The sequence below is a fragment of the Trachurus trachurus genome (assembly GCF_905171665.1).
Source record: "Trachurus trachurus genome assembly, chromosome: 10".
Classification (NCBI taxonomy): domain Eukaryota; kingdom Metazoa; phylum Chordata; class Actinopteri; order Carangiformes; family Carangidae; genus Trachurus; species Trachurus trachurus.
The window spans coordinates 4324677-4352647 of NC_139894.1; the positions used below are offsets into that span (position 1 = coordinate 4324677).

General features: G+C 39.9%; 1 protein-coding gene across 2 annotated transcripts; it reads right to left on the reverse strand.

The window, feature by feature from the left end:
* Positions 1–273: 273 nt before the first annotated feature.
* Positions 274–27911, reverse strand: slc25a48 (solute carrier family 25 member 48). 2 transcript variants are annotated; one of them, XR_014595702.1, is made up of 8 exons: positions 27709–27911; positions 24099–24142; positions 19162–19233; positions 17126–17390; positions 11845–12138; positions 5778–5911; positions 2789–3203; positions 274–2168 (listed from the first exon to the last, which is right to left on the reverse strand). XR_014595702.1 is itself a non-coding variant. In XM_083980691.1 (7 exons), the coding sequence occupies exons 1-7, from the start codon at positions 27761–27763 to the stop codon at positions 3099–3101; spliced, it is 969 nt and encodes a 322-aa protein (XP_083836817.1). In that variant the 5' UTR covers positions 27764–27911; the 3' UTR covers positions 2720–3098. The 2 variants fall into 2 exon arrangements, 1 of the variants encoding a protein (XP_083836817.1); XM_083980691.1 differs by lacking the exon at positions 274–2168 and having other exon boundaries at positions 2720–3203.
* Between the last annotated feature and the right edge of the window lie 60 nt (positions 27912–27971).

Genomic DNA, 27971 nt, shown 5'->3' on the forward strand with positions numbered 1-27971 from the left:
TGGCGAATTGTATGGAATCATAAGTTCTTTTCAATAAGGAGGACAATTAAAATAAATACATTTGCAAAGAAAATGAAACCAATGAGATTGCCTTCTTGATTTGGGTTGTAGCCAGTTCAATGAATCAAACAAAATGAGACAATGATGAGTTCTAAAAGGACATCTCAGAACAAATCTACATAATGAATTTAAACAATATAGTCAGAGATTTAAGATGAGTGTCTGAAGTGTTTTGATAAACAACATCAACATAGTCAACAAGTGGTGGTATCATTAAGTTCATAATCTTTATTTATGTACAATAAGACACATCTGGAATGACAGTTCACATATTTACAGGTATTTACATGACAAAAAAACTATTAAAAAATATCTAAAACTGTCTATAAAGGTGAACAAACAGGTAATTATTTTAAAAATTAGAAATATCTATAGTGTGACGAGGCTCAGGTTTGATTAGAGAATGAAACCTGAGCTTTAACGGCTCGTGTGAGTAGAAATCCATGCATTTTTATAGGATTATGGAAAAAAAACATTAAGTTAAAATTAACTTGTAAAACTTTTCTTAATATAAGAAACACACAGATATATTTAACAGCGTGCGTTCAGAAAGTCTTCAGACCCCCGGTCACCACGGTAACGAGCTGCATGCACTCACCGTCTCTCTGCTGTTGTTCAGATTAAAAAATATATTTAAAAAAAATGAATCAACTGTTGGACTGTGAAGCTGCAACCAGAGATAAAGTGAAGAGGAGTGAACGCTGTCTGAACACACTGTGCACGGTAACGCAAGACACACACACACACACACACACACACAATACGGTGTGTGTGTGTGTGTGTCGTTTCACATGATGAAGAAAAGGATGTGTCATTTTCATTTGATCTGTTACTGTCTGATTAATTAGGTGAAATTATTAAAGTTTAATATTTTTATTCTCATGCAAACTGAAAGTAAACCAACAATAAAATAAAAAAACACAAATATTCATTAATCGCCTGAAAGTGACACATCCTCTGTAAAAAAAAAAAAAAAAAAAAAAGCCTTTTAAACTCCACTTTCAGCACAAAGACGTGTTTTTGTCGTCGTGCTGAGATTAAAGTGCAACAGCTTATTCTTATTCTTCTTTTTCACCACTGACCAACATCACAAAGAGCAGAAACTGATCAGCTGATCATCAATGACCTCATCAATAACCTCGTCTCACACCGAGGTCATCTCCAGCTGCTCAAACATTCACATACACTGCAAAAACTCTAAATCTTTACAAGAATATTTGTCTTATTTCTAGTCAAAAATGTCATTTCTAGTCAAAACAAATCTCATTCTACTTAAAAAAAGACTCATCACATTAAAAAGCAGCTTGTTTTTAGACACTTTTTACTTCTTTCAAGCAGATTTTCACTTGAAATAAGTAGAAAAATCTGATAGTGGAGTAAGTTTTTCTTTCTTATTACAAGCAAAAAAAACTTGCTTTCCCTGGCAGATTTTTCTACTTATTTCAAGTGAAAATTAGTTTGAAACAAGTGGAATTATCTAAAAACAAGTTCATTTAAACTTATTTTAAGTGTAAAGAGTTTAGTTTTGACTAGAAATCAGACATTTTGACAAGAAATACAACACATATTCTTGGAAAGATTTTGAGTTTTTACAGTGTATCATTCTTCAAAATCTCATTTTTCTGTCCCCAAATCAGTGGGAACTCTATAATAACATGTTATTATTATTATTATTATTATTATTATTATTATTATTATTATTATTATTATTATTATTATTATTAATAGCATTATTATTAATAACATTATTGCTCCTGAGTTTAGCTGATTGATCCAACGACCTCACGTCCCTTTAACGTCCTTACATCAAAAATAAAACAGTTCTGTGGTAAATTAGCATCAGAGAAATATTCAACTGATCCATTAAACAACCAGAATATTGACACCAATCGTCATCATCATCATAATCATCATCATCATCCATTGTTATGCCAACATTTTAGCAGTTGTATCTCTGGATTTATATCAGCATTAACTAACTAACTAACTACGTTAAAACAAACAGGAATAAAAACTATGAGAAGATGAAAAGATGTAAATAAAACAAAGAAAAGACAAAAAGACAAACTCAAAGTAACAAATATTAAAACTAGAGCTGCTGCTAAAAGCTCATTAAAGGGATAGTATCATTTTTTTAAAAAGTGGGGTTGTATGATCTCCAAATAGCCCCTAAGTACTTTAATTGCAGTAGCAGACTCTCTGCACTCCTCCCGTTAGCAACGCCAGCCAATAATAGCCCTGCCCAGAGATTTACAACATACAGTGTTGTGAACAGACCCAAAGAAACGGCCTATTTTCGCGGCCTAAAAGAGGTTTTACCTGAAAAAAAAACACACAGTTCCATTGTTCGCTATAATATAATTTTTTCCAGCCCTTCAAAGTTCAGTTTTTATTTGGACCTAACCAACTGCTGATCGGCGGGCGCTAACCCTGGGCGGAGGGATACGTGAGTTGGTTAGGTCCAAATAAAAACTGTGTTTTTCCTAAACTTTGAAGGGCTGGAAAAAATTGTAATATAGCGAACAATGGAACTGTGTTTTTTTTTTTCAGGTAAAACCTCTTTTAGGCCGTGAAAATAGGCCGTTTCTTTGGGTCCATTCACAACACTGTATGTTGTAAATCTCTGGGCAGGGCTATTATGGGCTGGCGTTGCTAACGGGAGGAGTGCAGAGAGTCTTCTACTGCAATTAAAGTACTTAGGGGCTATTTGTAGATCATACAACCCCACTTTTAAAAAAAATGCTACTATCCCTTTAATGAACATTAGTCTTCAGTAAACTCCTCTGTCGTCGCTGTTACAACTTAATAAAGTTGTAAAGTAAACAAACACCAGCTGATTGCGGATGATGTGACGTCGTTATTCTGATTATTTAACGGTTCAAACCTCAACGCCGCCAGTTTTAAACGTCAGACTGAGCCAGCTACGAGGCGTTCAATGACCCTCTGTGTGTTTCTGTGTTTGTTTGCTGAGCTTCAGGCGACGGGCGGCTCAACCCGGCTCCAGCTGTGGCGTCCGGCCAGATGTTGGTGCTGCTACGCTACAGGCTCCTGAAGAACTGCAGCGACAGCTCGTAGGTCAGGAACATGGTGGCGCTCATCGGGAAACCTCGGATGGCGTTGACCGACGCTCCGCGGAAAAAAACCTGAGAGGAGGAGGAGGAGGAGGAACAGACACGGAGCCGAGTTTCAATCTGATCTGATTCATAAACGCTGAGTCATCACTTATTACATATATGAAAATACAATCAACCTGATTCTAGAAGAGCTTATTGATCCACAGTCATCACAGACTAACTAACGGTCACGTGTTTGAACCCAGAACTCGTTGGTTTTGGTGTTTGAGGTAGAAAAACGTGTTTTTACTGATGAAAGGTACAAAATCACATAAAAAAAAGAAAATTCAACAACACAATTTACAGTTTGATACAAACAACCTAAAGTTCACTCTGTTGTTAAAAGTTTGAATTTGATAAAATGCAGTTTGTTGCTTTAAAAGCAGACTCAGTCAGGACTCACCTTTTAACTTTCTTATGAATCAATTTAACTATAGTTATTTATGATGTTTATTTTAGATCTTATAGCTTTAGGCTGTTTTTAGGAACTTTTAGGATAACGTTAATGGATGTGCAAGGGTTCAACTTTTAACCTGTGAAGCAGTTTGTGCAACATTTTTGTACAAAATCTTGGATTTGCACTATAAGTGCTCTTAATTGTTTTATTACAAATCAATCTCTCATGCTGCAAATTCATACTGTATTTTATGGTCTATTTCAGTCTAGTTTTTATTTAATTATATAAATTCTTTTTTTTTCTTTTGTAATTTCTTTATTGTATGTTTAATATTTTACAATTTTTACTATTCTGGGTTATATTTATTTTAATTTTTAAAAACTGTATGTTTTTTTTTTTACATTTCCAGTTCCGAATGTTAAATGTTTTGTCTTTGTGTAGCACATTGAGTTGTCCCTTGGTATGAAATGTGCTATATAAATAAAGACACCTTGCCTTGTATTGTCTTGAAAGGTGCTATACATGTAAAATAAAGTTTAAAGTTTAAGTTAAAAGTTAATTTTACTTTTTAGTCCTATCTTTTAATCTAATGATGTCGGCTCTACAAATATGATAAAAAAAAACAGTCCTCCTACTAAAACACGTAGTGATTAATGTTTCTGTGCAGATTAATCATGAGCAGATAAGAGACGGAGAGTTGGCGGCAGAATTAAACCGACGACAGAAGCGATCGTCTCTCGTTAGACTCTGTCCTTCATGACCACACTCATGGATCTGTGACAGGAACCGTCCACCTCCGACTCTGACGTCCTGTTATCGATCACATGACCGTCATGTCGGCCAACACACACACACACAGACACACACACAGACACACACACAGCTGACGTCTGAGCTGGAGCTGGCAGCAGCTGTGTGATGCAACGTGAACCCGAGGCCTCGGTTACATCCGTTCATTTAAATGCTGATCCATCACATCCACGTATTGGGACCTACGTTCTTTATACTCTATTTAATAAATGATATTTGCACAGTGTTAAGTTGAAATTTGTTATTTTTGCATTTTGTTCAGTGGAGGATTTGAAAGAAGAACTGAGGACGGCAGAAGTGGAGTTGATTCAGCTAAGAAATGGTTTCATATTAATAAGTTATCATTAAATGAAAGGAAAAGAAAATGTATGGTGTTTAGTGGCACCAATTAAAACTAAATCGAGTTGAAATTGATATATTGAGCATATTGATTGAGTATATGAAACTAGTAAGTGATTATTGAACATAAATTGTGTTGGAAGCCTCATATAGAATATATCAAAGGAAAAATATCCAAATATGTTGCTATTCTTTATAAAACAATGGACTAATTGAATAAGAAATGTCTGTATACTATATTATTCTCTTATATTGTCATATATGACGTACTGTGTTGGGGTCTGGGGGAATATACTGTATATAAAACAAACATAGACCCTATAATTAAACATCAAAAAAGAGTCATTAGAATAATAAAGAAAGGGTGTTATGTGACTGAAATAAACAATTTCATTCATTCAGTCATTCATTCCTTACAAATGGCGACTTCTGCTGCTGCTCTGACCTACATTTAATCCCCATGAATGTAATTTTTCTAAATGATTGTCTGTCATTTATTCTGTGTTTCCGTGGCGACCCTGTTGCGGCGGTGGTTGTGTTGTTGTAACGCTGATCTGAGTCTCGTGGGTGGCAGCCTGACTCGTCCGGGTCTCGTTTCTCCACCTGTTACAGCAGCTCGTACAGTCACGGCTTCAGTTTCATCCTGGTCTGTATATTCATTTTTAAATATAGTCTACGATCAGACAACATTTCTATGAATGAAATCAAACCAGCTGATGATGAAAGCTCTGAGACTGTCACCGATCCGTGTTAAAACTACAGCTGCTTTCCAGGGAAAAACAACGTTGGGACTTATTTGACCTTTTGTTACCTTTTGTTTCGGTTTATTTAAAGGCTAATTGCATGTATTTGTATTTCTAGCATAAAATAAAAAAAATGAGATATATATAGTGAAACTCTCGTCCGTCACTATTGTTCTCATGCTGGTTTTCTACCCGGAAGTAGCTGTAAACAACAAGGAGATTCGTCCTATAACAGAATCATTAGTGAACAGTGTGATGCTCCAGCAGCAGCAGCAGGTGTGAGTGTGAGTCTGAGTGGGCGGAGCCTGTTCTCACCTGGACGCCCTCGGTCCTGTAGCTGTGGACGATGCAGTGCACGATGCCCTTGTACTTCCTCTGCAGCTGAGCGTCCGCCTGCATCCGGCTCTTCACCACGTCGGCCGGCGTTGCCGTCACCCAGGAGATGGACCCTGAGGAAGAGGAAGAGGAGGAGAAAGAGGAGGAGGAGGAAGAGGTTAAATCCTGTTGATCTGGTCATTGACTGAAACAGGACACAAACAGGTGAAGCTGGTGAGCTGAAACTCAGACGTCTTTAATTCACAATCCAACACATTAATTTCTCTGTTTCAGGCTGCCTTCATCAACTCTTGTTAACATTTCCATATTTCGCACATTCTGTGTCATAAACTATAAACTGTTTTCTTGTCTGTAACAACATCTATTGCACGTCTGTCCGTCCTGGGTGAGGGATCCCTCCTCTGTTGCTCACCCTGAGCTTTCTCCTGGTTTTCCCTGTTAAAAGGGTTTCCACGGAGTTTTTCCTCAGTGGATGTGAGGGTCTAAGGACAGAGGATGTTGTTGTGATGCCATGTAAAGACCTTTGAGACAAACTGTTTGTAAAAACGGGCTATACAAATAAAATTGCCTTGCCTTGCCTTGCCTTTATAACTAAATTGTGACTTGACTTTCATCTTTATCAGTTGAGTGAGAGAGAACTTGTCCGTCTTATCTGTCGTAGGGACAGATACAGGAAATCTTCCCTGCCACATGCCATCGCACTGTACAATAACTAGAGCTGCAACTAACGGTTAACTTCATTGTTGATTAATCTATTGATTATTTAAACAACTAATCCATTAGTTGTTTGGTCAATAAAATGTATAAAAACATCAATCAGTGTTTCCCAAACCACCAGACGACGTCCTCAAATGTCTTGTTTTGTCCACAAACCAAAGAGAGACTCAGTTTATTGTCATAAAGGAACAAAGAAACCAGAAATATTCACATTTAAGGAGCTGAAATCAGAGAATTTTGACTTTTTTTATTAAAAATAACTTATTTGATTATCTAAATAGCTGACGATTCATTTAATAATCAATTACTGTTCGATTAATTGTTGCAGCTCTAATAATACTATGCAATACGCACTTAATATGTTTTTACGCACTCTGTTCACTGCACCTTACATTTTATTTTGCACTAGCCTACAATCAACACTGCTATTTGTTGTATTTTATAGGTTGTCTATCTGTCTGTCTATCTATCTATCTATCTATCTATCTATCTATCTATCTATCTATCTATCTATCTATCTATCTGACTCTGCCACGTGTTATCTTTTTTTTTTTATATATACTGTATATGATTACATCCGGTGTAAAACTTTGAGTCATCACATTAAACTTCTCCAGACTGTAAAACTGTGATTCGCCTTAATTAACCTCAGACTGTGACACAACGACCAAAGGTTGGAAACTTAAAACATCATCAAAAAGCTTCATCTCTGTGATCACATGAGACGGAACAGGTCGATATAATACTAATACGTAACTAAACTGTGTTTGATCTGCTGTAAGACTGTAACGTTGATGGTGAACAACATTTAAATCTTAGAAATTAAAAAAAGGAGACGAAAAGAAACACAACTGGGAAAAATCAGAGAGAAAATGGACGACGTACATAAACTGGATGAAATCTAAAAAATAAGAAACTCCACTAACACTGTTTATATTTTTTGTTCTCTATTATTAATCCTATGTCAATAAAAAGAAGCAGCATTTACAAACTTCCTGTCTACACTGCAAAAACTCAAAATCTTACCAATAATATTTGTCTTATTTCTAGTCAAAATGTCATTTCTAGTCAAAACTAATCTCTATCCACTTAAAATAAAACTCATCACATTAAAAGTAGCTTGTTTTTAGACACTTTTTACTTCTTTCAAGCAGATTTTCACTTGAAATAAGTAGAAAAATCTGATAGTGGAGCAAGTTTTTCTTTCTTATTACAAGCACAAAAATCTTGCTTTGACTGGCAGATTTTTCTACTCATTTCAATTGAAAATTAGTTTGTGTGAAATGATCTAAAAACAAGTTAATTTTCAGGTGATGAGTCTTATTTTAAGTGAAAAGAGATTAGTTTTGACTAAAATTGAGACATTTTGACAAGAAATAAGACAAATATTCTTGGAAAGATTTTGCGTTTTTGCATTGTATATACAACACCTGGATCAGTGTGAAGCCTGAAGCTGCTGCTGCGTTCAAGTTCTTCATGTGCGAGTGGAAAAACAACAACCGACAGAAAGTTAAAAACGCGTTTCCTGGACATATGGAAACAACTCTAAACCATAAAGGCCCGGGCTGCGGCCCAACCACAGCTGGACTAGGATCAGATTCAGGCTGAAATATGTGAAACCTCAGAGATTTATGTTTCACAGCTGATTCCAGTCGCTGCTGCTGCTGCACGTTTTCTCTCCGTCACGTGTTCACGTCGACTCAAACCGCTCCACAGGCCTCACACTGTTTACCCACCACACACGGCTCACATTCACTGGGCCTATATGTACACACACACACACACACACACACACACACACACACACACACACACACACACACACACACACACACACACACACACACACACACACACACACACACACACACACACACACACACACACACACACACACACACACACACACACACACACACACACACACACCTCCGTCCCCTCACAGAGCAGCTGAGTGGAGGCTCCACCTCAGAGACAAACATCCTCAGGACTCTGGTTCCCCACAGAGCCGTAACGTTTCCACATGTTCATGATTTCGTTACTTTATAGAAAAACAACGAAGGTCCGATCTGCATCGCGGCTTCATGGAGCAACGTTTTCACAGGTCAATAAAAAAACAGTGGACATCATCAGGTCATAAACTAGGACACAGACGTCAATAAAGATCTGACACAGGGACAAAGAGACACCGAGCCGTTAAAAACAGAGGAAGTCAAAGAAACAGCTCAGAAACTATCAACTAAATGTTCAACACTTTGTTTCATCTGAGAATCTGTATTTTTCTGCCTCCGATTTGACGATTTGATGCTTTTTGTTTGTTGCACATGACACAGACAGGAAACTGTAAAAGATATTCTTATTTTACAAACTAATGATGACATGACAGTCACAGACTGTCTTTCTTTGGTTTCATTTGAACTGTCAGTAGCAATAAAACACTGAAAAATACACATTAAATGCAAGAAGAAGTTCATTTCCCACAATTCGATGATTTTAATATGGAAATTTGCTCATTTAGAACAGTTTAGAGGACGACATTGACCACTTAAACTCCCATCTAAAGGAATAGTCTGCACATTCAGTGTTATTTCAGTGAATAAATCACAGATTATCTAATGAGAACATGATAAACTGACTAACCGATGTATATTTTGGCTCATTTAGTTTAGTGCAGCTCTGTGTTAAAGCTTCAGTCCCTTAACGTGAACCGTGCGGTCGCTATTTTCACATTCATCACACAGGAGGAGATTCATTCTCATTGTATTAAACACTGATTGTTTTAGTGTGCTGCTGTTCAGACTGAACTAACTAGGACTGATGATCAATATTATCGCTGACGACTGTGAACTCTGACTGTGCAGAGAGGAAGAGTGGGAGTGGGAGGTTAGAAAGGACACCAACTCTGATCTGATGACTGACCTCCTTATTATACACACACAAGATAAAACATGTGATCATATGTTGAGGTTTTGTGATAAAGTGATTCAACTCTCCTGCTGAGACTTGCAGAAACCAGATAAATCAGCGTCCACACCCCGGTCACAAAACATTACAACAATTATAATAAGTGCAGTAAACGCAGCGATACCGAAGAGTTTCACCTCACTTCCTGCTGAAAACCATCAGAGCTCAGACGCTGCAGTTGGACTGTTCTCATATGACTTTTTATTCTCATTTTATTGTATTTTAAATCTGTCATGGCTCTCCCTTATTTTACATTTTTATTTTTTCTTCTCTTAAAGTAGTTTTTATCTTTATTTTTTTAAAATCTTTCTACATGTTTTCTTAAAGGGATAGTTCAACATTTTGTCAAATTGGCCCATTGCCATAATCCCTATAGTCATAGCAGTAGGTTCGTTACCTTTAATTGTCGGTGCAAGCTATTTTTAGAACGGCGGAGCAGAGTGGTGAGCTACTCAGAGCTACGCTACGGAGGCTCATGGGATTTCTTGGTTTCCCTCATCAAATACACAATCCAACAACTCCACAACGCTGTGGTGGACAAGTTGTGACCTGCACATTCACCACGCTATGAGATAATAACACAACGTTACCACACAGAGTTGTTTTAGAGGGAAATACAGAGACTGCTTGATGAAAAACTGTCCCTGAAGGCAACGTGCATCAGCGGTTTTGCATGAATTCACACACAATCAGACACTTTCCCAGGAGCAACAACATCACTCCCTGTGAAGAAATATTTAAACAACCCACAAACACTCACGTAGGTCAGATGGTTTTATGGAATTAGACGCTCCTTTAGTTTAACGGCACACAAACTATGACTAAGACCAACTCCAAACACAGATTTAAGGGTGTTGGGCCCTGACTCACAGGGAGGTGTCGGTGGCTTCCTAACGCAGCAGCTGTGATGCCTCAGCGATAAACACACCAACACATTATGTAACTGAGAGCGTCGGCCCTGTTCTGTAGGAACCAGGTCACTGACCCGTCACTCAGCCTCTCAGCTCCCACAGATGTTCAACCAGACTGGAAGACGAACTCAGCTCCATGTGTCCTTTAATTCCAGCTCCAGAGTCCTAGTTCTGGTTAAACCTATGACTAGTAACTAGCTCCAGGGAGAATGGAGCGTCTCTTGGCTGAAAACCAACCTGGTAAGATCAGAGCCTCCGACCCGGTGTCCCAGCTCTCGTCTCCATGGCGACACCGCCACACAAATATTTGTTCTGAGACTGAAGGACATTACTTTAGGGCCAATGGCGTGGATTTGTGGAAATATTGTTGAGAAAAGTGATAGAAATTTTCAAAAAAATTCTAGAAAAAAGTTTTAAGAATTCTAAAAAAAAAAAAAAAAAATTCTCAAAAAGGTGGAAAAATGTTCAAAAAGTTTTTTTTTTAAATCTAGAAGAAAGTGGTAAACTTTCTCAAAAAAGTTTAAAGAAAAATCTAGAAATAGAGGTTACATCCTAAAAATTAAAAAAAAAAAATGTTTTTAATTAAAAAAAATTCTAGAATTGGTAAAATTTCTCAAAAAAAGTTTAAAGAAAAATCTAGAAAAAGTGGTTAAATTTCTATTTAAAAAAAAAGGTAAAATATTTTCTAGAAAAAAGTTTACAACTTTTTTTTGTTTTATTACACCTTTCATTATACTTTTTTATTTTTAAAATGTAACCTCTATTTCTAGATTTTTCTTTTTAAAAAATTTCACTTGAAATAAGTAGAAAAATCCGACAATGGAGCAAGTTTTTCTTTCTTATTACAAGCACAAAAAACTTGCTTTCACTGGCAGATTTTTCTACTTATTTCAAGTGAAAATTAGTTTGAAACAAGTGAAAATTATCTAAAAACAAGTTAATTTTTAGGTGATGAGTCTTATTTTAAGTGGAAAGAGATTAGTTTTGACTCGATTGGCTCCCAGTCAGCTACAGAATAGATGTTAAAGTTCTGCTACTGGTTTACAAATCACTGAATGGTTTAGGTCCAGAATGACATGTCAGTAGAGTCTAAACCCAGTAGAGCTCTGAGATCTACTGACTCAGGTCAGATAGTGGAGCTCAGAGTTCACACCAGACATGGTGAAGCAGCATTTAGCTGTTATGCTCCTCACAACTGGAACAGTTGCAAAATTTGCTCTTGCTTTTAACTCTGTTTTTAGTGTTTTGTTTGTTTTTATTCTGTTTTATGCTTCTTTTTTTATGTTTTGTCTTTATGTAAAGCACATTGAGTTGCCTTGGTATGAAATGCGCTATATAAATAAAGATGCCTTGCCTTGCCTTGCCTAGAAATGAGACATTTTGACAAGAAATAAGACAAATATTCTTGGTAAGATTTAGAGTTTTTGCAGTGGCAGTTCTGTGGCGTTTTTTACCTGCCAGTCCCCCGGCGAGCCAGATGGAGCAGGGGTGGGGGCTGGAGGTGGCGTCGGGCCTCAGCAGGTTGCAGAAGATGGTGTAGGGGATGAAGTAGAGCGTGTAGCCGGGGACGTCCCTGAGGATCATGGCGCCGGCGCCCCGGTACAGGCCCTGCACGCCCTCGGCCTGCAGGATGCTGCTGATGCAGTGGAGCGGGCCCCGGTAGAGCCGCGGGCCGGCCAGGCTGACGGAGCGCAGCGGGATGTTGCTGCTGCCGCCGTTCGACACGCCGCCGGCCAGGTGCAGGTTCTCTGGAGGGGAAGACGTTGAACAGGATCAGAGGGGGGGGGCGGGGCAGTAAACGTGTCGCTGACTCACGCTCTGGTTTGTCAAGATTCAAGATTCAAAGAGTTTATTGCCATGTCAACAAGTAAAATCAAGTTGATAGGAATGTGTCTTGGTTTTTGCTCTCACAATACAGTCCTCCCACCACATACACCACAATAAATAATACACACAATGCCGTTCAATGCAATGTGCGGGGAGGACGATACCCAGCAGCGTCACATTGAGCAGAAGTGCCAGTGCGAGGAGAAAGTGCGAAGTAATTAGTGCAAATTCAAATGTATGATGGCTTGGAGGTAGGTGCTGTCTCTAAAACCAGATGTTCTACATTTGATACTTCTATATCTCCTGCCTGATGGGAGGAGATTAAAGAGGTAGTGTGCTGGGTGAGAGTGATCTGCTATCATTTTATTGGCCTTTCTGATGAGTCAAGTTGAGTAAAGTGATGTAAGTGAGGGAAGTCTACTACTGCAACCGATGATCTTGGAAGCTCGGCGCATCAAATCAAACATAGACGCGTCCTCAGACGACTCCACAGCTGCTGCCTGACACACAGTCGACTCTGAATGAAACTCATCATCTCAGTGATCACATGACGGGCGTGAAGGGAGTGAGCATCACACAGAAATAAAAGTTTCACATGGTGATTTACTCATTGTTTTATAGCTTTACTGTCCAGAAAGACGCCTCAACAATCACCATAACCTCTTGTCTGGAATCAAACCTGCTCACACCAACAACTGTTTCCTCCTGTCGTGTGGAAATCAAATACAGTTTAAGGTTTAAACAGTTTGGAGTCCCAGTTAATGAACTAGGGGTCAACCCAGGTGTTTTTTCAGGGCTCCTATAGTGTCTATTATTACTCAAGGTGGCTGATAACTGATAACTGAATTCAATAGACAAACACAAAGCTATCTGATCCGTCTACACTCTTTAAGACCCAAATGAAGAAGTTCACTTTAAAACTTTAAGACTGAGATTTAGTTTTATAACTAATCAGTGTGTTTTGTGAGGATATTAAAACTTCTGACCAGTTTGTTTTTCCTTTGCAAGTTCTCTGATGCTTCGTGGACTGAATTCATACATCGATCCACCTGAATCTCTTCTTCTCTCGTGAAGACGTCACATACCGGTCGTCGCAGACAATTTGGAAGATGGAGATGACTTTCTCATCAACAATATTCTCATCCTGGGTCAATTTTCTGTGCAAGTTTCTAAAAATCGACTCGTTTCATAACAAATTTCTTCATTTCATAAAAGCTCTAAGAAGAAAAATGCCATTACAGTAAACTGTTCAGACCAGAGACAGTGTTATAGTTATGCAATGACACTAAAACACAGAATGTCTTTCTTGAATGGTCAGTGAAAAATAGACATTAAAGCAGAAGTAAGCGATCCGGTGGTTTTGGCCCCTTTATGCCGTTCTCTCTCCTCATTGGATAAAGGTTGTAGGATACAAGGAAAGTTTTCTCCTCGGCTTACAGCAGAGCAGAGTGACTGACAGACCCGTGTTTCAGACCAAACACTCTATGTAAGTGATTGCTGTCGGAAGATAGAACTATTTAAGACTTATATTAAAGGAGATATCAGTGAAATGTTTTTGTTAATATAAGTCCTAATTAGTCATATTTTCCGTCAGCAATCACTTACATAGAGTGTTTCGACCGGAACACGAGTCTCTCCGTCACTCTGCTCTGCTGTAACCCGAGGAGAAAACATTTCTTCTGGGATACAAGTGTTATCCAATGAGGAGAGAGAACGGCATGAAGGGCTGTGTGTGCAGCCAAGGGATGCGCGTGAATGTGGTGACGTAGCACGAGGACCAATTGATGCCTGACAAGGGCGGGGGCTGCTAACTCATGGTGCGTTCAAAGAAACTCGTACTTTGTGTTTTTCCTTCCTGTGAAGTCATACCAGTTCGATCTGGTACGAGTTCACGGGTCGGAAGTTACGAGTGGCCGTTATAGGGAACTTTCACAGACAACAGGATGGTAAAAACACGAGCTACGGGTTACCTGGAACGCTACCAAGCCGTAGTTGTGACTTGAAGCTGTAACTTACGGTTTCAAAAGCCTGCCTTAAACGCAGCATTAGCCGAAACGGCCGCGAAGCTGATATCTGCTTTAACACAAACATTCTGCTTACTTCTGCTTTAAATGCAATAATTTAAAAAAAAAAAGTAAAAAAAAAAAAGTTCATTTCCCACAATTTGATGATTTTAATGTGGAAATCTGATAATTTAAAACACAGTTCTGAGGACGACACTGACCATTTCAATTCCCATTTAAAGGAATATTCTGCATGTTCTCTGGGATTTTAGTGAATAAATCCACAGAATATCTTTCTTATTCTTTAAAGCAGAAGTGAGTGGTCCGGTCGTTTTCGCTAATGCTGCGTTCCAGGCAGGCTTTTGAAATCGTAAATTACAGCTTCAAGTCACAACTTACGACTTTGTAGCGTTTCAGGCAACCCACTCGTGTTTTTCCGACCTGTTTTACCGGTGAAAGTCACTATAACGGCCACTCGTAACTTCCGACCGGTGAACTCGTACCAGATCGAACTGGTACCACTTCACGGTCGGAAAAATACGAGTTTCCTTGAACGCACCGTAACAGTCCTCGTCGCTACGTCACCACATTCACAGCGTTCCTTGGCTGCACACACAGCCCTGAATGCCGTTCTCTCTCCTCATTGGATAAAAACTGTAGGATACGATAAATGTTTTCTCCTTGGCTCAGAGCAGAGCAGAGGGACTGACAGACCCGTGTTTCAGTCCAAACACTCTATGTAAGTGATTGCTGTCGGAAGATATAACTATTTAAGACTTATATTAACACAAATATATCACTCACTTCTGCTTTAATTAGAAACACTTTTTTTTCAATATTAACATCAAAACTTTAATCCTGTTGCTCTCATAGGTCTATCATGAGTTCAGATGAGTGTATGTGGGAGGTGGCGCATTGATTTACACAACCGTAGTTCGCCTGAGAGGTGGAAGCAGATGTAGCTAGTCTCTTCCAACCGACAGGGAATAGTTCCTACTGTATAAATAGAGAAATAAGTGTCTATATACTGTGAGGAAAACAGCTGTTAACCCCGACTGGAGATAGTATCGATACTTTCTCAGTCTCCTCATTAGCACACTGTGTCTCTGTCCCTTTATTGACCGTGTCATGACGGCGTGGAGCAGAACAGACAGGTTTTATCCAGATGCTGCAACGCTGCCAACGACATCATCATGGCCTTGGGAGTTGGGACGCCGCGCACGCACAAACAAGAACATCCTCCAGATAAGCCAGAAAGGACAGAGAGACACAGACAGACAGACAGACAACATGTTGGATGTCTTTGTCCTACAGTAACCTCTCTCTCCGCCTCCAGCTGTGGAACATCTGTCATTGACCTGGATGAACGGCGATCGTTACCGTCGATGAGCAGCAGCAGCTTATCGTCTCTCTGCAGGAAGTCTCACAGCCGATAAGATAAACCTCCATTACTGTTAATGGATACATGAATGTTCTTATCAATAAAGTGTCAACACACACAGCGGTGTAGGTCAACACTGAAGACGTTTACATCAGTGTTTTATATCAATAGAAACAGACCATATTGGTTATCTATGACGCAGTAGGTCACAATAACATACATACTACATACATACGTAGGTGCAGTGGAGAAAATCTTATTTTTTCATGATTTAATCCAAAAAGTGACCTGTTTCATATATATTTTTTGCCTGTTTTTGGTTTTTATTCCAATGGTTACTTATGGATACAGCTATACTCATATATAATAAAAATCCAGTTATTTCTTTAAGTTTTTCCAATGATAATCCTATTATATGAGCTGCACCTGTTTGTATACATACACATATACACTGAATTAGATCCATATCTTAATATCTTGATAACCCTGCTATTGCTATTTATTATTTTTATTTAACCTTTATTTAACCAGGCGAGCAAATGAAGAACAAAATTATTATTTTCAAGTGCAACCTGAAGGAATTATCCGTTCTATACATTTCTTTGCTGTTGTCCGCTGCTGCAACCTTGTACATTTCCCCACAGTGGGACGAATAAAGGATTATTTTATCTAATTAAAGGGAATCAAATGATAGATTAGTGGATTATAAACATAATCAACATGGAGGGTTTATCCATATTAAAGTTGTTGACTCGACTGATATTGATGTAACACTTTGTTATAATCCAGATTAATCTTCTTTCACACTGTTTTTAACCTCATCCTTCTCATACAGTGTTGAACTGACCAGACAAACGAAACCTTAAAGGGATAGTTCAACATTTTGGCAAATTGGCCCATCGCCATAATCCCTATAGTCATAGCAGTAGGTTCGTTACCTTTAATTGTCCATGTAGAACAGCGGAGCAGAGGCTCATGGGATTTCTTGGTTTCCCTCATCAAACTCATCAAATACACAATCCAACAACTCCACAACGCTCTGGTGGACAAGTTGTGACCTGCACATTCACCACGCTATGAGATAATAACACAACGTTACCACACAGAGTTGTTTTAGAGGGAAATTCATGCAAAACCACTGATGCGCGTTGCCTTCAGGGACAGTTTTTCATCAACAGTCTCTGTATTTCCCTCTAAAACAACTCTGTCTGGTAACGTTGTGTTATTATCTCATAGCGTGGTGAATGTGCAGGTCACAACTTGTCCACCAGAGCGTTGTGGAGTTGTTGGATTGTGTATTTGATGAGTTTGATGAGGGAAACCAAGAAATCCCATAATGAGCCTCCGTAGTGTAGCTCTGAGCAGCTCACGGCTCTGCTCCACCGTTCTAAAAATAGCTTGCACCAACAATTAAAGGTAACGAACCTACTGCTATGACTATAGGGATTATGGCAATGGGCCAATTTGCCAAAAATGTTGAACTATCCCTTTAAACATACAGTATAAAAAGACGGACTGACTCACCTGCCAGAACGGTCTGCGTCTGCGCCTGCGTCTGCATCTGCAGTCGGATCTTGACCAGATCGACCGGCGCCCCGAGGCCGACCGACATCAGGCCGGTCAGCATGCTGGCCACGGTCAGGTCCAGCATGCTGCAGGGATGCCGCCCGTCGCCGTAGCGATACCTGCTTATGAGTCTCTGTGTGTTACTGAAGAAGCCAAACACCACGGAGTTGTAGACGGTGATGCTGGCCAGAGGGAACGACATGCCCTTAAAGAACCCGGCGGCCTGAGGAGGAGGAGGAGGAGGAGGAGGAGGAAGTCAAACAGTTAGTTCAGACGTTTGAGCTTCATGTTTCAACAAACAACTGAACCACAGTGAATAAGGAAAAATGCTAAAGAGTGAAAACTCCCACACAGAGAGAGAAGCTGAAACTCCGGAGCACAGCGGTGAACCGGTGCCAACAATGCACAGGATGAAAAACGACGTGAAGCTGCTGCCAAACATTTTGTGTGGAAACTATTTACAGAGTGAGTGAGGGGGCGGAGCTTAGCAGAAACACAGCTGTCCCAAGGCCCGAACACATCTGGACCCGCACTTATCAAGATCCTTAGAGTTCAGAATTCCTCCTAACAACTCTGCTAAGAGTCGACTTATGAGTCAAAATAATTCTTGGCTGAAAGCTGCACTTACTTATCAAGTACAAACATTGACCCTTTCAAACCTATAGGCTAAAAACCATCTCTTTAATCTGGCTTTCATGTTATAGTCTCATAGTTATTTTATTCTCTCTTATTTAAACTATTTATCGCACTCTCCGCACTTTCTCTTTTTTTTCTCTCTTTCTCTCTTGGATATGTGTGCCAGTGTTGTTACTGTAATGTATGAACTGTGTATGTATGTTGTACAAGTACAAAGCAGCTGTATTATGCCCAAGATTAATTTCCCTCCCGGGACAAAGAAGTTTATTTGATTTGATTTGATTTGATTGTTATATTTCTTTTGAGTGTTTTTTATATTGTCTCCTACATTTCGATCTTGCATTTTATTCTACTTTACTTTTTATATTTTATTGTGGGTTTATCTTTTACTATTGCTATACTTTATTGTTGTTTTTAATCTTTGTGCATTCGTCTCCACGTCATTCTTCTTGTTTCACTTCTACAGTATATCCTTTTTCAATCAAAATGTAAAGCACTTTGAATGGCATTTATTTGCTTTGAAAGGTGCTATATAAATAAAATTTGATTGATTGATTGATTGATTGATTGATTGATTGATTGATTGATTGATTGATTGATTGATTGATTGATTGATTGATTGATTGATTGATTGATTGATTGATTGATTGATTGGTTGGTTGGACTGAATCTGAAGTGTCGGTCTCAGAGCACTATGCGACCATGACTATGACCAATCAATGAAGAGAATCCCTAACTAAGAACATAGAAACATCTCAGTTAATAGTTAAATGGCCAATGGGAGTGAATATTCAACCATATTCTGACAATAATCTACAGAATAATACTAAATATATAGGCTACTATTGGCAGTTAATCAAAAATAATCTTTCCGATTCATTAATCCAGCGTTACGTTGTTGTGTTTTTCCAGTGGCGAGAAATCAAAGCGTTGTGATGTGAATGTGATGAATTGTCAGCAATTAAGACTAAAATGGCACTTTAGGATGCTTGATAAATACGGCCTCTGGTCTGAGATCAGTTTCTAAAGCTTCTGTGCAAACTACACACAGAGACTGAAAGGACTTGGTCGAGTCCACAGAAACACTTTTAGATTCCTGCTGAGAAACTGGGGCAGAGTGCAAACCTTTCCTTTCCTTTGGCTTATTCTGTAGGAAGCTGAATAATGTTGTGAATTTTACCTTTTTAGTTTTAGGTGATAAATCAAACAAACGTGATGAACTAAAGTCACAAACATAACAAAAAGTGAAACAGTGCGGGAAAACCACCAGTGTCTTCAGTTCTACTAGATAATGAGGTTATCTGATGATCAATAACCAGTTTTAACGAGCTGAGACTTGTGAGAAGTGAAGAGTTTACCGTCTCTTTCCTGTAGATGGTGAGGACGCAGTGCAGCGTGTTCCTGTAGCCTTTTCCTGCCTGCAGCCGCGTCTGGGGACAGAAAACAAACGCCTTTAAGAACAATAATAAATACTTAACAACAGAATAGTTTCAGTGTGTTTGTCAGTTTGAAGCGATGAGCTGAAGAAACTCAACGATTCTCGATTCAACGATTAACATGTGTTGAGGCCTTAAACACACCACAGAGATAAATAACGGCGCTGTTTTCATTGTTTCATCATTCTGGATCAATAAAATGAAACTTCATTCTCTTCTCTGGTTTCCTCAGCAGCCAATCAGATCTCACCATGATCTACAACCAGCCAATCAAATAACCTTCTTCTTCATCCGCCTCCAGCTCATAATTACAACCAGACCTCCAGCTTCAGACCAGAGACCTTTTCATTTGTTTGTTTCATTATGTTTTGAGTTCACCAGTCGCCATGTGGTCTAGAGTTTAACAATGTGTTTCTATAGCAACACAATATGGACAAACAACGTTAGAGTCCACGTCACATCTGTGTAACATTAAATGTTTTGTTTGTTTGTTCTCTCTCTGTTCATTTTCCTGCAGTCGTTGTTGTTGTTGTTGTTGCATGTGTTTTGTCCACGCGGTTGTTGCCGTACTTTGCTGTCCGGCGGACAGGCTCGTGCACGCGCGTGCGAATCATGAAGCCGAGTCACCGAGCGGACGGTCTGACCTCACAAACATGGCCGCTAGCCGCCAGAGGTGTGGACTTGGACTCGGGACTTGAGACTTGACTTGGACTCGAGTCCCGATTTTGATGACTTAAGACTTGCTTGATCAAATCAAAAAAAGACTTGGACTCGCTTGGGACTTGATGCCAAAGACTTGAGACTCTACTTGGACTTGAGAGCAAAGACTTGAGACTCTACTTGGACTTAACCCTCTTGACTTGAATTCAAGTCAAGTCACATGAAGCAAGCACAAATATTAAAATAATCACATCAATGTTATACTGTAGCAGCCAGTCAGAGATGTTCTATATGGAACCCACTCCTGTTATCAGTCTTGGCTGTATGATTAATGCCAACACACTAATGCCTACCACACACATAAAGATAATCTGGCTGATTTTGCCCAGATTTTCCCCCTTCCGACCAAAGACAAAAATCGCCCAATTATCTTAGGCTTTCTATTTTATGAGATTCTGGTTCTGGATTGTGGTGTTTTAAGATTTAAATTCTCCCGACAATCGGCTCGTAAAACGGTTGGCGCCGACAATCGTAAATATTGTAACGTCCAGACGACAGACCTCTTCCGTGCTGGTTTATCACTTTTATTCAGTTACAAACACAGGCTACTGTGGGCCGTAGCCAACGCCAAAACAACAAACGTAAACTGCCTGGACTCACTTTTAGCTCTTGTTACTTCTCCGAACCTCAGGCTCCGTCACAACACACATACAAGACTTCCCGGGACTCTCCCCAGTTCCCGCCCCTCCCAGTCTAAACAACCATTGTCATGGGAACTGCAATGAGTGACAGGCTTCTCAGCCACTAACTATATGTCGCCTTCATGAACGTACGAAAACAGAGAACAACAATTTAACTCAATGATAACAGGTCAGGCTGTTACAATATTAAACATGTTCAATATTTACGATTGTCGGCTCCGATAATCGTGACCGTTTGGATCAAAAGTCGGCTTGTGTGTGGGGGAACACGACAATCCTGAGTCACCGGCTCCGCGGAATGTGATGTGAAATTGAATGTAACCGATAAAGAAGCAGCTGACTGCCGCACACGTAGCATAACAAACCAGTGTGGCTAACAGCTCCATGGCTACCAAAGACGGTTTAATAGAGTATCTTTGATGGCTAGCATCAACAGAGAAGCTACGTCAGATCACATTCGATCACGCAAGATTTCTGGCGTGTTACTGTAGGCCTACGTCAATTTTAAATAGCATAAGGCGTGGTCATGATCTTTATGTGTCATTAATTATAATCGATTTGTTTGGGACTCGAAACAAAAATCTTTGGACTTGGTTGGGACTCGAAAAAAAATCTTAGGACTTGGTTGGGACTCGAAACAAAAATCTTAGGACTTGGACTTGACTTGGGACTTGAGAGCAAAGACTTGAGACTCTACTCGAGACTTGAGAGCAAAGACTTGAGACTCTACTCGAGACTTGAGAGCAAAGACTTGAGACTCTACTTGGACTTACAACATTGGGACTTTCTCCCACCTCTGCTAGCCGCTAACCAAGCCGGGAACAAACAAACACTGCGCACAGGGCAGAACCACCTGCCCTCTTTCTACTCTACTGAGCTACTCTGTATAAGTAGGTTACTGTGTCCTTAGGGAGATTGTTAGCTAATATTGTGCATTATAGCTATTACTGTTATTAGTGTTTATGAATGTTGCGCTTAATTCTGATGTAAAGCCACTTTGATTGCTTCGTGGTGGTCACAGTTTACGACAGTGAACGGCTGCGATTTTTTTTCCCAAACGCCGGTTGTGCTTAAAATTTAGGGTAGGTAAAGTGAAGCATCTGCAAAATTTACATTCTCCATAAACAACAGGGTTTGACCAATGAGAAGGCTGATACTGATAATTGTGAATTGAATGTGCCAGCAGGTCATATTTTGTGCCAACGTCTAAGTGAAGTCTGTAAGTGAATTAGACAGTTGCACTTTTTTTTCTGTTGCATTTGACCTGTAGTCTATAATTCGGTTGAGGTTAAAATATCTAATTTTAGCTTTAGGCACATCTCATATTCGGTGTGCTACAGAAAAAACAACAAAGTTCTGGGGCGTAACAATTTGTTGTTTGATCTCTCGAGATTCTGTGAGATCTGTGAAGTGGTTGCAACAAAGAGTGTGTGTGTGTTCAGAGGATTATGATAATGTTAGAAATCAGCTGAAACTGTCTCATGGTCTGTAACAAAACTTTGTGTATGTTTTATCAGTCTTTTATCGAGAGCATTTTAAGTTTCTCCTCCATCTGCTGGTTTGGCGGCCTGGCTGTAAGAGACAAAAACAGCCTCTGCCGCATCGAAAAGGTCTGTTCCAAAATAACTGGCGTCCAGCAGAGGGACTCGGGTTCCTTGTGGGAGAGACAGGTGGTTCAGAAAGCTATGGAAAACATTTTACCAGTATATTGGCCACATCCTGTCCCTTTATAGCACCTATCAGGAGGACAAATACGCCACATATTTTATCTCATCTGCAATTAATGGACAATTCCGGGCAAATTCAACTTGGGGCTGTATTTTCCTAACAAGCCGACATGTTTGTAAAACTAGATCTAATTCAAAGTCTCAAAGCGCGAGACCCAAGTTGACGCTCGGTGTGTTCAGGTGCAGTGGGAAAGCTACCGTTTGTGTCATAAACACAGGAATATCAACTCTTGACTTGCTTCAAGTAAATAAACTTCTCGGTGCATGTTTGAGTCGCCACCTGACGCTGTCTGTGGCTTTGAGGGATGGAAACAGCCTAAGCAGCAGAACTTGCATCCGCTCCCATTCATCGCTGCCGTGGCGATGCGGGGACAGACACAACTACCGCAAAACAGGAGCAATTAAACTGAAATCTTCAGATTCCTTCTTTTAGGCCTAAAATGTTAGGAACATACAGCCCCGAGTTGAATTTGCCCAGAATCGTCCTTTAAGTTCTTAAACATGGACAGTGGCAGCCACTCTTTGTAACATTGTAACTTTGTTTCCTCGTAACTTCATGTGCCACTTATTTATTTATTACTATTTATTCTTATTCTTGTTTTCTGTTATTTAAAGGGACAACGAGGAGTTTTGGAAAAGCTAAGTGTTTTCTCACTACATTTATGAGCCTCCGCACCGTGAAATTCTTTGACCGGCGCAAGACAGACTCATGTTTTCATTCATCAAGAATTAAAGTCAGAGGTTGGAAGACGATCACATACCGTCGTAGTTCCCACCACAAACGGAGATTCGGCGGCGTTATTCTCATGACTCGCCACAAAACCGAAAGTAAAGAAACGCTGGTCGGCTCTACCAGCATTTCCACCACCACTAATAATAACAAAATAACCATAGCGACAAAACCATATATTTATCTAAAATGGAGCCATTAACAAGTGGTAACGTAGATTCATCCACATTAACGTGAGACTTTTTTATAACCAAATAGAAACTCCTCGTTGTCCTTTAATTGTGCCGCTCCACACATGTGACAGTGGCTTTAGTGCCTTGGCCCCTGTGGATGTGAACTGATCTGCATATTGTAGCTACACCTGTCTGTCGTCTGCTGCTTGTTGTTATGCCATGATTGTTGTTCATTGTTTTTTTTACACCAGAACTGCTTGAACTGAACTGAACTGCCCCCCGGGGACTGAACTGAACTGAACTGAACTCACGTCTTTGTGAAAGTTTTCAAAAGTTTCAGAGGCTTCACTCCTGTTCCATCGATTCAACACTTTATTTAAAGGTCCAATCTGTAAAATGGAGGGACAGTAAAACCGTCACATCTAACATTCAGACTCTAGTTTTCACTCGCTCCCGTCGGCAAAGTGACGGTGGCCTCCGAGGACAAAACACCTTGTTTACCAGGACTGTGACGACTGGGAGTATTTCATGGATCTAAACCATTTTACCACACGTCTGCTGTTTCGTCCTCCTCCTTCGTCTTCTTTGTTATTGGTTTATTTATGAACATGAAACTGGTGAAACGCGCTCTCTGTGGCATCACATTAACGTTCAGTTGTCGTTGTTCTAGTTTCTGTCTTTTTGTTTAAGTACAAAGTGAGTAATGAAAAAAAACAGAGTCAAATTCCTGGTGGGTGTGCACATACTTTATCCCTAGAAACCCAGCAGCGCGTGTGTGTGTGTGTGTGTGTGTGTGTGTGTGTGTGTGTGTGTGTGTGTGTGTGTGTGTGTGTGTGTGTGTGTGTGTGTGTGTGTGTGTGTGTGTTACCTTGACTGTGTCCAGCGGATGGCCGACCACCACACTGGAGGCTCCTGCAGAGAGAGAGAGAGAGAGAGAGAGGAGGAAAAACAGAAAGAGGAGAAAAACATGAGCTGAAGAAGAAAAAATACCAGAGGAAGAAAAGAACCACAAACAGCGGAGACTGTTGTGTAGTGTTGTTGCGTTGTTGTTGTCTCTTTTTGTACTTAGTTTAGTTTAATACGTTTATTTGTATCGGGGATACATTAGTCTCGAAATGAGAAGAGACGCCTTGTAGCGGATTTATCTCACTAGCTACTTTCCATCCGTCGTCCCTGGGCCGGTGAATAATGCTGCGTTCAAGACAACTCGGAAGTCGGAAAAAAAAACGAGCTCCGAGTTGTAAAAAATGAATTGAAAAATGAACGTCGAACTCGGAAACTACAGGTCGGAAACTCGGGTATCATATCAGAGCTCCGACTTGACGTCACGACAACATCAAAAACATGGCAGCTCTCGTCTTAAACGGTTAGAATTTAGACATTTTAGTTTATTTGTTAAGGTTTTAATGCATATTTTTGCGTATTATTGCAGTAGCCTCTATGAAATACGTTTATATTAAGCTGTGATTGTTGTATGGTGTGAAATTGTGTTCCTCGTATGTGACGGAAATAACGTTTAACTGTTATCAAGGCTGTAACGTTATATGTGCACTCATCTGCGGCGTCTCCTCTCCTCCAAAATAAACATCATTTACTGCTGCATATATTTTTCGTATTCAGCTATGAGCCACAATAATACGCCAAACTTCCTTCAGGTATCCATGTTTTTTTTCTCCCGAGTTCCTGCAGCGTGAACGCAATGATGTCGGAAGTCGGATTTTTTTTTTGTGTGTGTGTGTGTCTCAGACGTTTGAATGACGGATTACTGATCCAATATCAGTGGCTGGTGAATCGTGTACAGGCTGACGTATAATCCGTGCGCCTGCATTATCGAATGTGAAGAAAAACTTTCATCCCGGATTTACTAGAAAATAGAATTTTGCACAAAGTTTGGCCTACATCATCTGATAGATGAGTTATTACACTAATTTTATGATCCAGAGTGGGCTCAAATTCAGTTTTCTTTTCTGTACACCTTTAAATAGTTCTATCTTCCGACAGCAATCACTTACATAGAGGGTTTGGTCTGAATATAAGTCTATGTAAGTGATTGCTGTCGGAAGATAGAACTATTTAAGACTTATATTAACACAAACATTCTGCTTACTTCTGCTTTAATGCTGACATGACTGCTTTCTTAGGCTCCATTGTTTGACTTTATTCAGTGTGTTTCTGAGGCGTTGCCGAGCGACGGGCTGCAGCTCGGCGTCTCTCACTGTCAAACCCAGAGACCGAGTTCAGTCTTTGTGTCAAAAGTTTTTGGTTCGTGGACAAAAACTGTTGCATAAACGTCCAGTAACGAGACAGACGGACGCATCGCATCACAGCGTGAGGCCCGGGGGGCAAAACATGAGTTACTGAGGCCTTATTGACCCCCTGTTCCTCTCTCTCTCTGTGTGTGTGTCTGTGTGTGTGTGGCACAAACACACAACACATGGTAACAATCCAGACAACCAACTGCAGGTTTGCAGCGTTTCAGATGAAGAACCAGAACCAGAACCTCCCGGGTTTGGCCGTCCTCACACAAGCTGCTGCTCACACGCTCACAACGTTTGTTCACATGCAACAAACTTTTCTTTGTTGTTTCATTTAGAAACAGGAGAAGAGAAGGAAATATGTAACCAGAGAAAGAAAAGATTAAAAAGAAAAAAGAAAAGAAAAAGAAACATATTCTAAAATATTTCCGTGAAACTCCCACAGGAACTAAAACTTCAGGTTCCTGATGGACCAATAACTCACAGATGAAGACAGATGAGTTCACTCTCCTCCTCCTCTGTTTGTCCTCTAACAGCTACAGTTTCTACTCATTAACCAGAACAACTGCACATAAAACTCTGCTCTAACGCACATAAACCAACGACAATGTGCAGTATGTATTTATAAGCTCCTATTTAAGATATCTGTTTTTACTAATCGTATGACTGTCGTTGATGTTTTTTGTGTGTGTGTTCTTGATGATGTCCTTTTTAACACTGAAATAGACGTGGCACTGCAGAGTTTGTTGCATTTTGTTGTTTTGCAATGACAATAAGGCTAAACTACAAATTCAGAACTGACTTTTTTTCCCATTTCTACTCAGTTTTCACAGAAGTTGAGTTGATGTGAAAACAGAGTTCATCATCATTTACTGACACTTGATTAATTATCTTGAAGAACCACCGATATCTGATCAATAACTGGTTTGTTAATGATATAATACTGGATTTTTAATTCAGTTTATTTACCGAGGACAATGCTCAATACATATATTGTGCCAGATTTAGCTGTAAGCTCATTTTCCTCTGCAGTTTCTGAGCACAGACGATGGTTAAATCATTATTACTGAATTCTATACAACTACATGATGTCTCATTACTCTCTCCTTTTCACACACACAAACAAACACCTAGATGGCCCCTACTGCTTTGTCTCATTCTATGTATAATGTATGTTCTGTTTGTCACCTAACACAGGGAGTTGGGGTCAATTTTCGATTGGCTGCTGATGTTTATATCTTTATTTCTCCCTTTCTCTTTTCCTTTTTTTCCCCTTCTTTCCTTGTTTTGCTCCTTATCACAATTTATCTCAATATATTTACTTGCTTACTGTGTTGCTGTGTTATGTCTTTCCTGTCTTGTCTTTATATTTGCTTAATTTTTGTCACTGGTAATGCACAATAAAAATTAAAATAGAAAAATAGAAAAAAAGGTTAAATCATTAGGCTATTACTAACCATGGATGAGCTCATTAATCCAGAGTTAAACATGAATGACTGTTTATAAATGATATACAGGAAGAAAGATTTATAAATGATGAATTAAGTGTTGATGCTTCATAGTGTTGTAGTTGCTACAGTGTGTAGATGTGTGTACTTGCACAGGAAACATTGTGTGTATCTATAACTTTAACTTGTGCTCCATTCACTTACATTGATCCGTTAGAATTAAGTGTGTTTGTTTAGTGTTTTCACTGTGAACACACAACAACAACAACAGTCTGAGCTCCATAGCTGCTGCTGCAGCGACAGCGCCCCCCGCGGCCGCAGCTGGAACTGCAGCAGCTCGACTCATGAAGCGGTTTGTCATTAGAATAGAATGTAAAAAAAAAAAAAAAAAAAAAAATTAAAAATTTCCACATTATCAATCGTGCGGGGTCACACGCGCGCGCTGTGCACGTGTTTGCGGGAGATAAGAGGAGTTGAACTGTCTTTACTTTCCTTCACACTGGAGCTGAGGCTGTTTATCAGGGTGGGGGAGGAGGAGGGGGAGAGGGGAGGGGGGTGGGGGCTTCTCTCTGCAGACCCTCTATTGTTTACATCGGGTTTGGATGCATGTGCAGCTGCAGGGGTTTTCTCATACTTAACAGCCCATAAACAGCTGATTTAATCCACACAAACATGCACCCCAACCCCCACCCCCCCTCCCCCCTCTCCCTCCTCCTCCTCCCCCCGCTCCCTGATCCACAGCCCCGGGGGTGGGGGAGAAGTCGGAGCCACTCACCGCCGATCCATCCCGCAATGAAATCGTCCAGTTGAAAACTCTTGGATTTCTGCATCTTCTTCCTGTGCGCGTGCAAACTTCACCATGAATGAGCCGACCAATCAGAAACCTCCGCGTGACCCGTCCCTGAGTGTCGGTGTCGGTGCTGCGGCTCCGACCGAGACAACAGAATGATGATGATGATGTGTTGGAGAGAAACAGAGAGAAAAGCGATTTTAAAGAGAGTGGGCTTTGATAAGGAAACTGCAGGAGCTGGCAGCCAA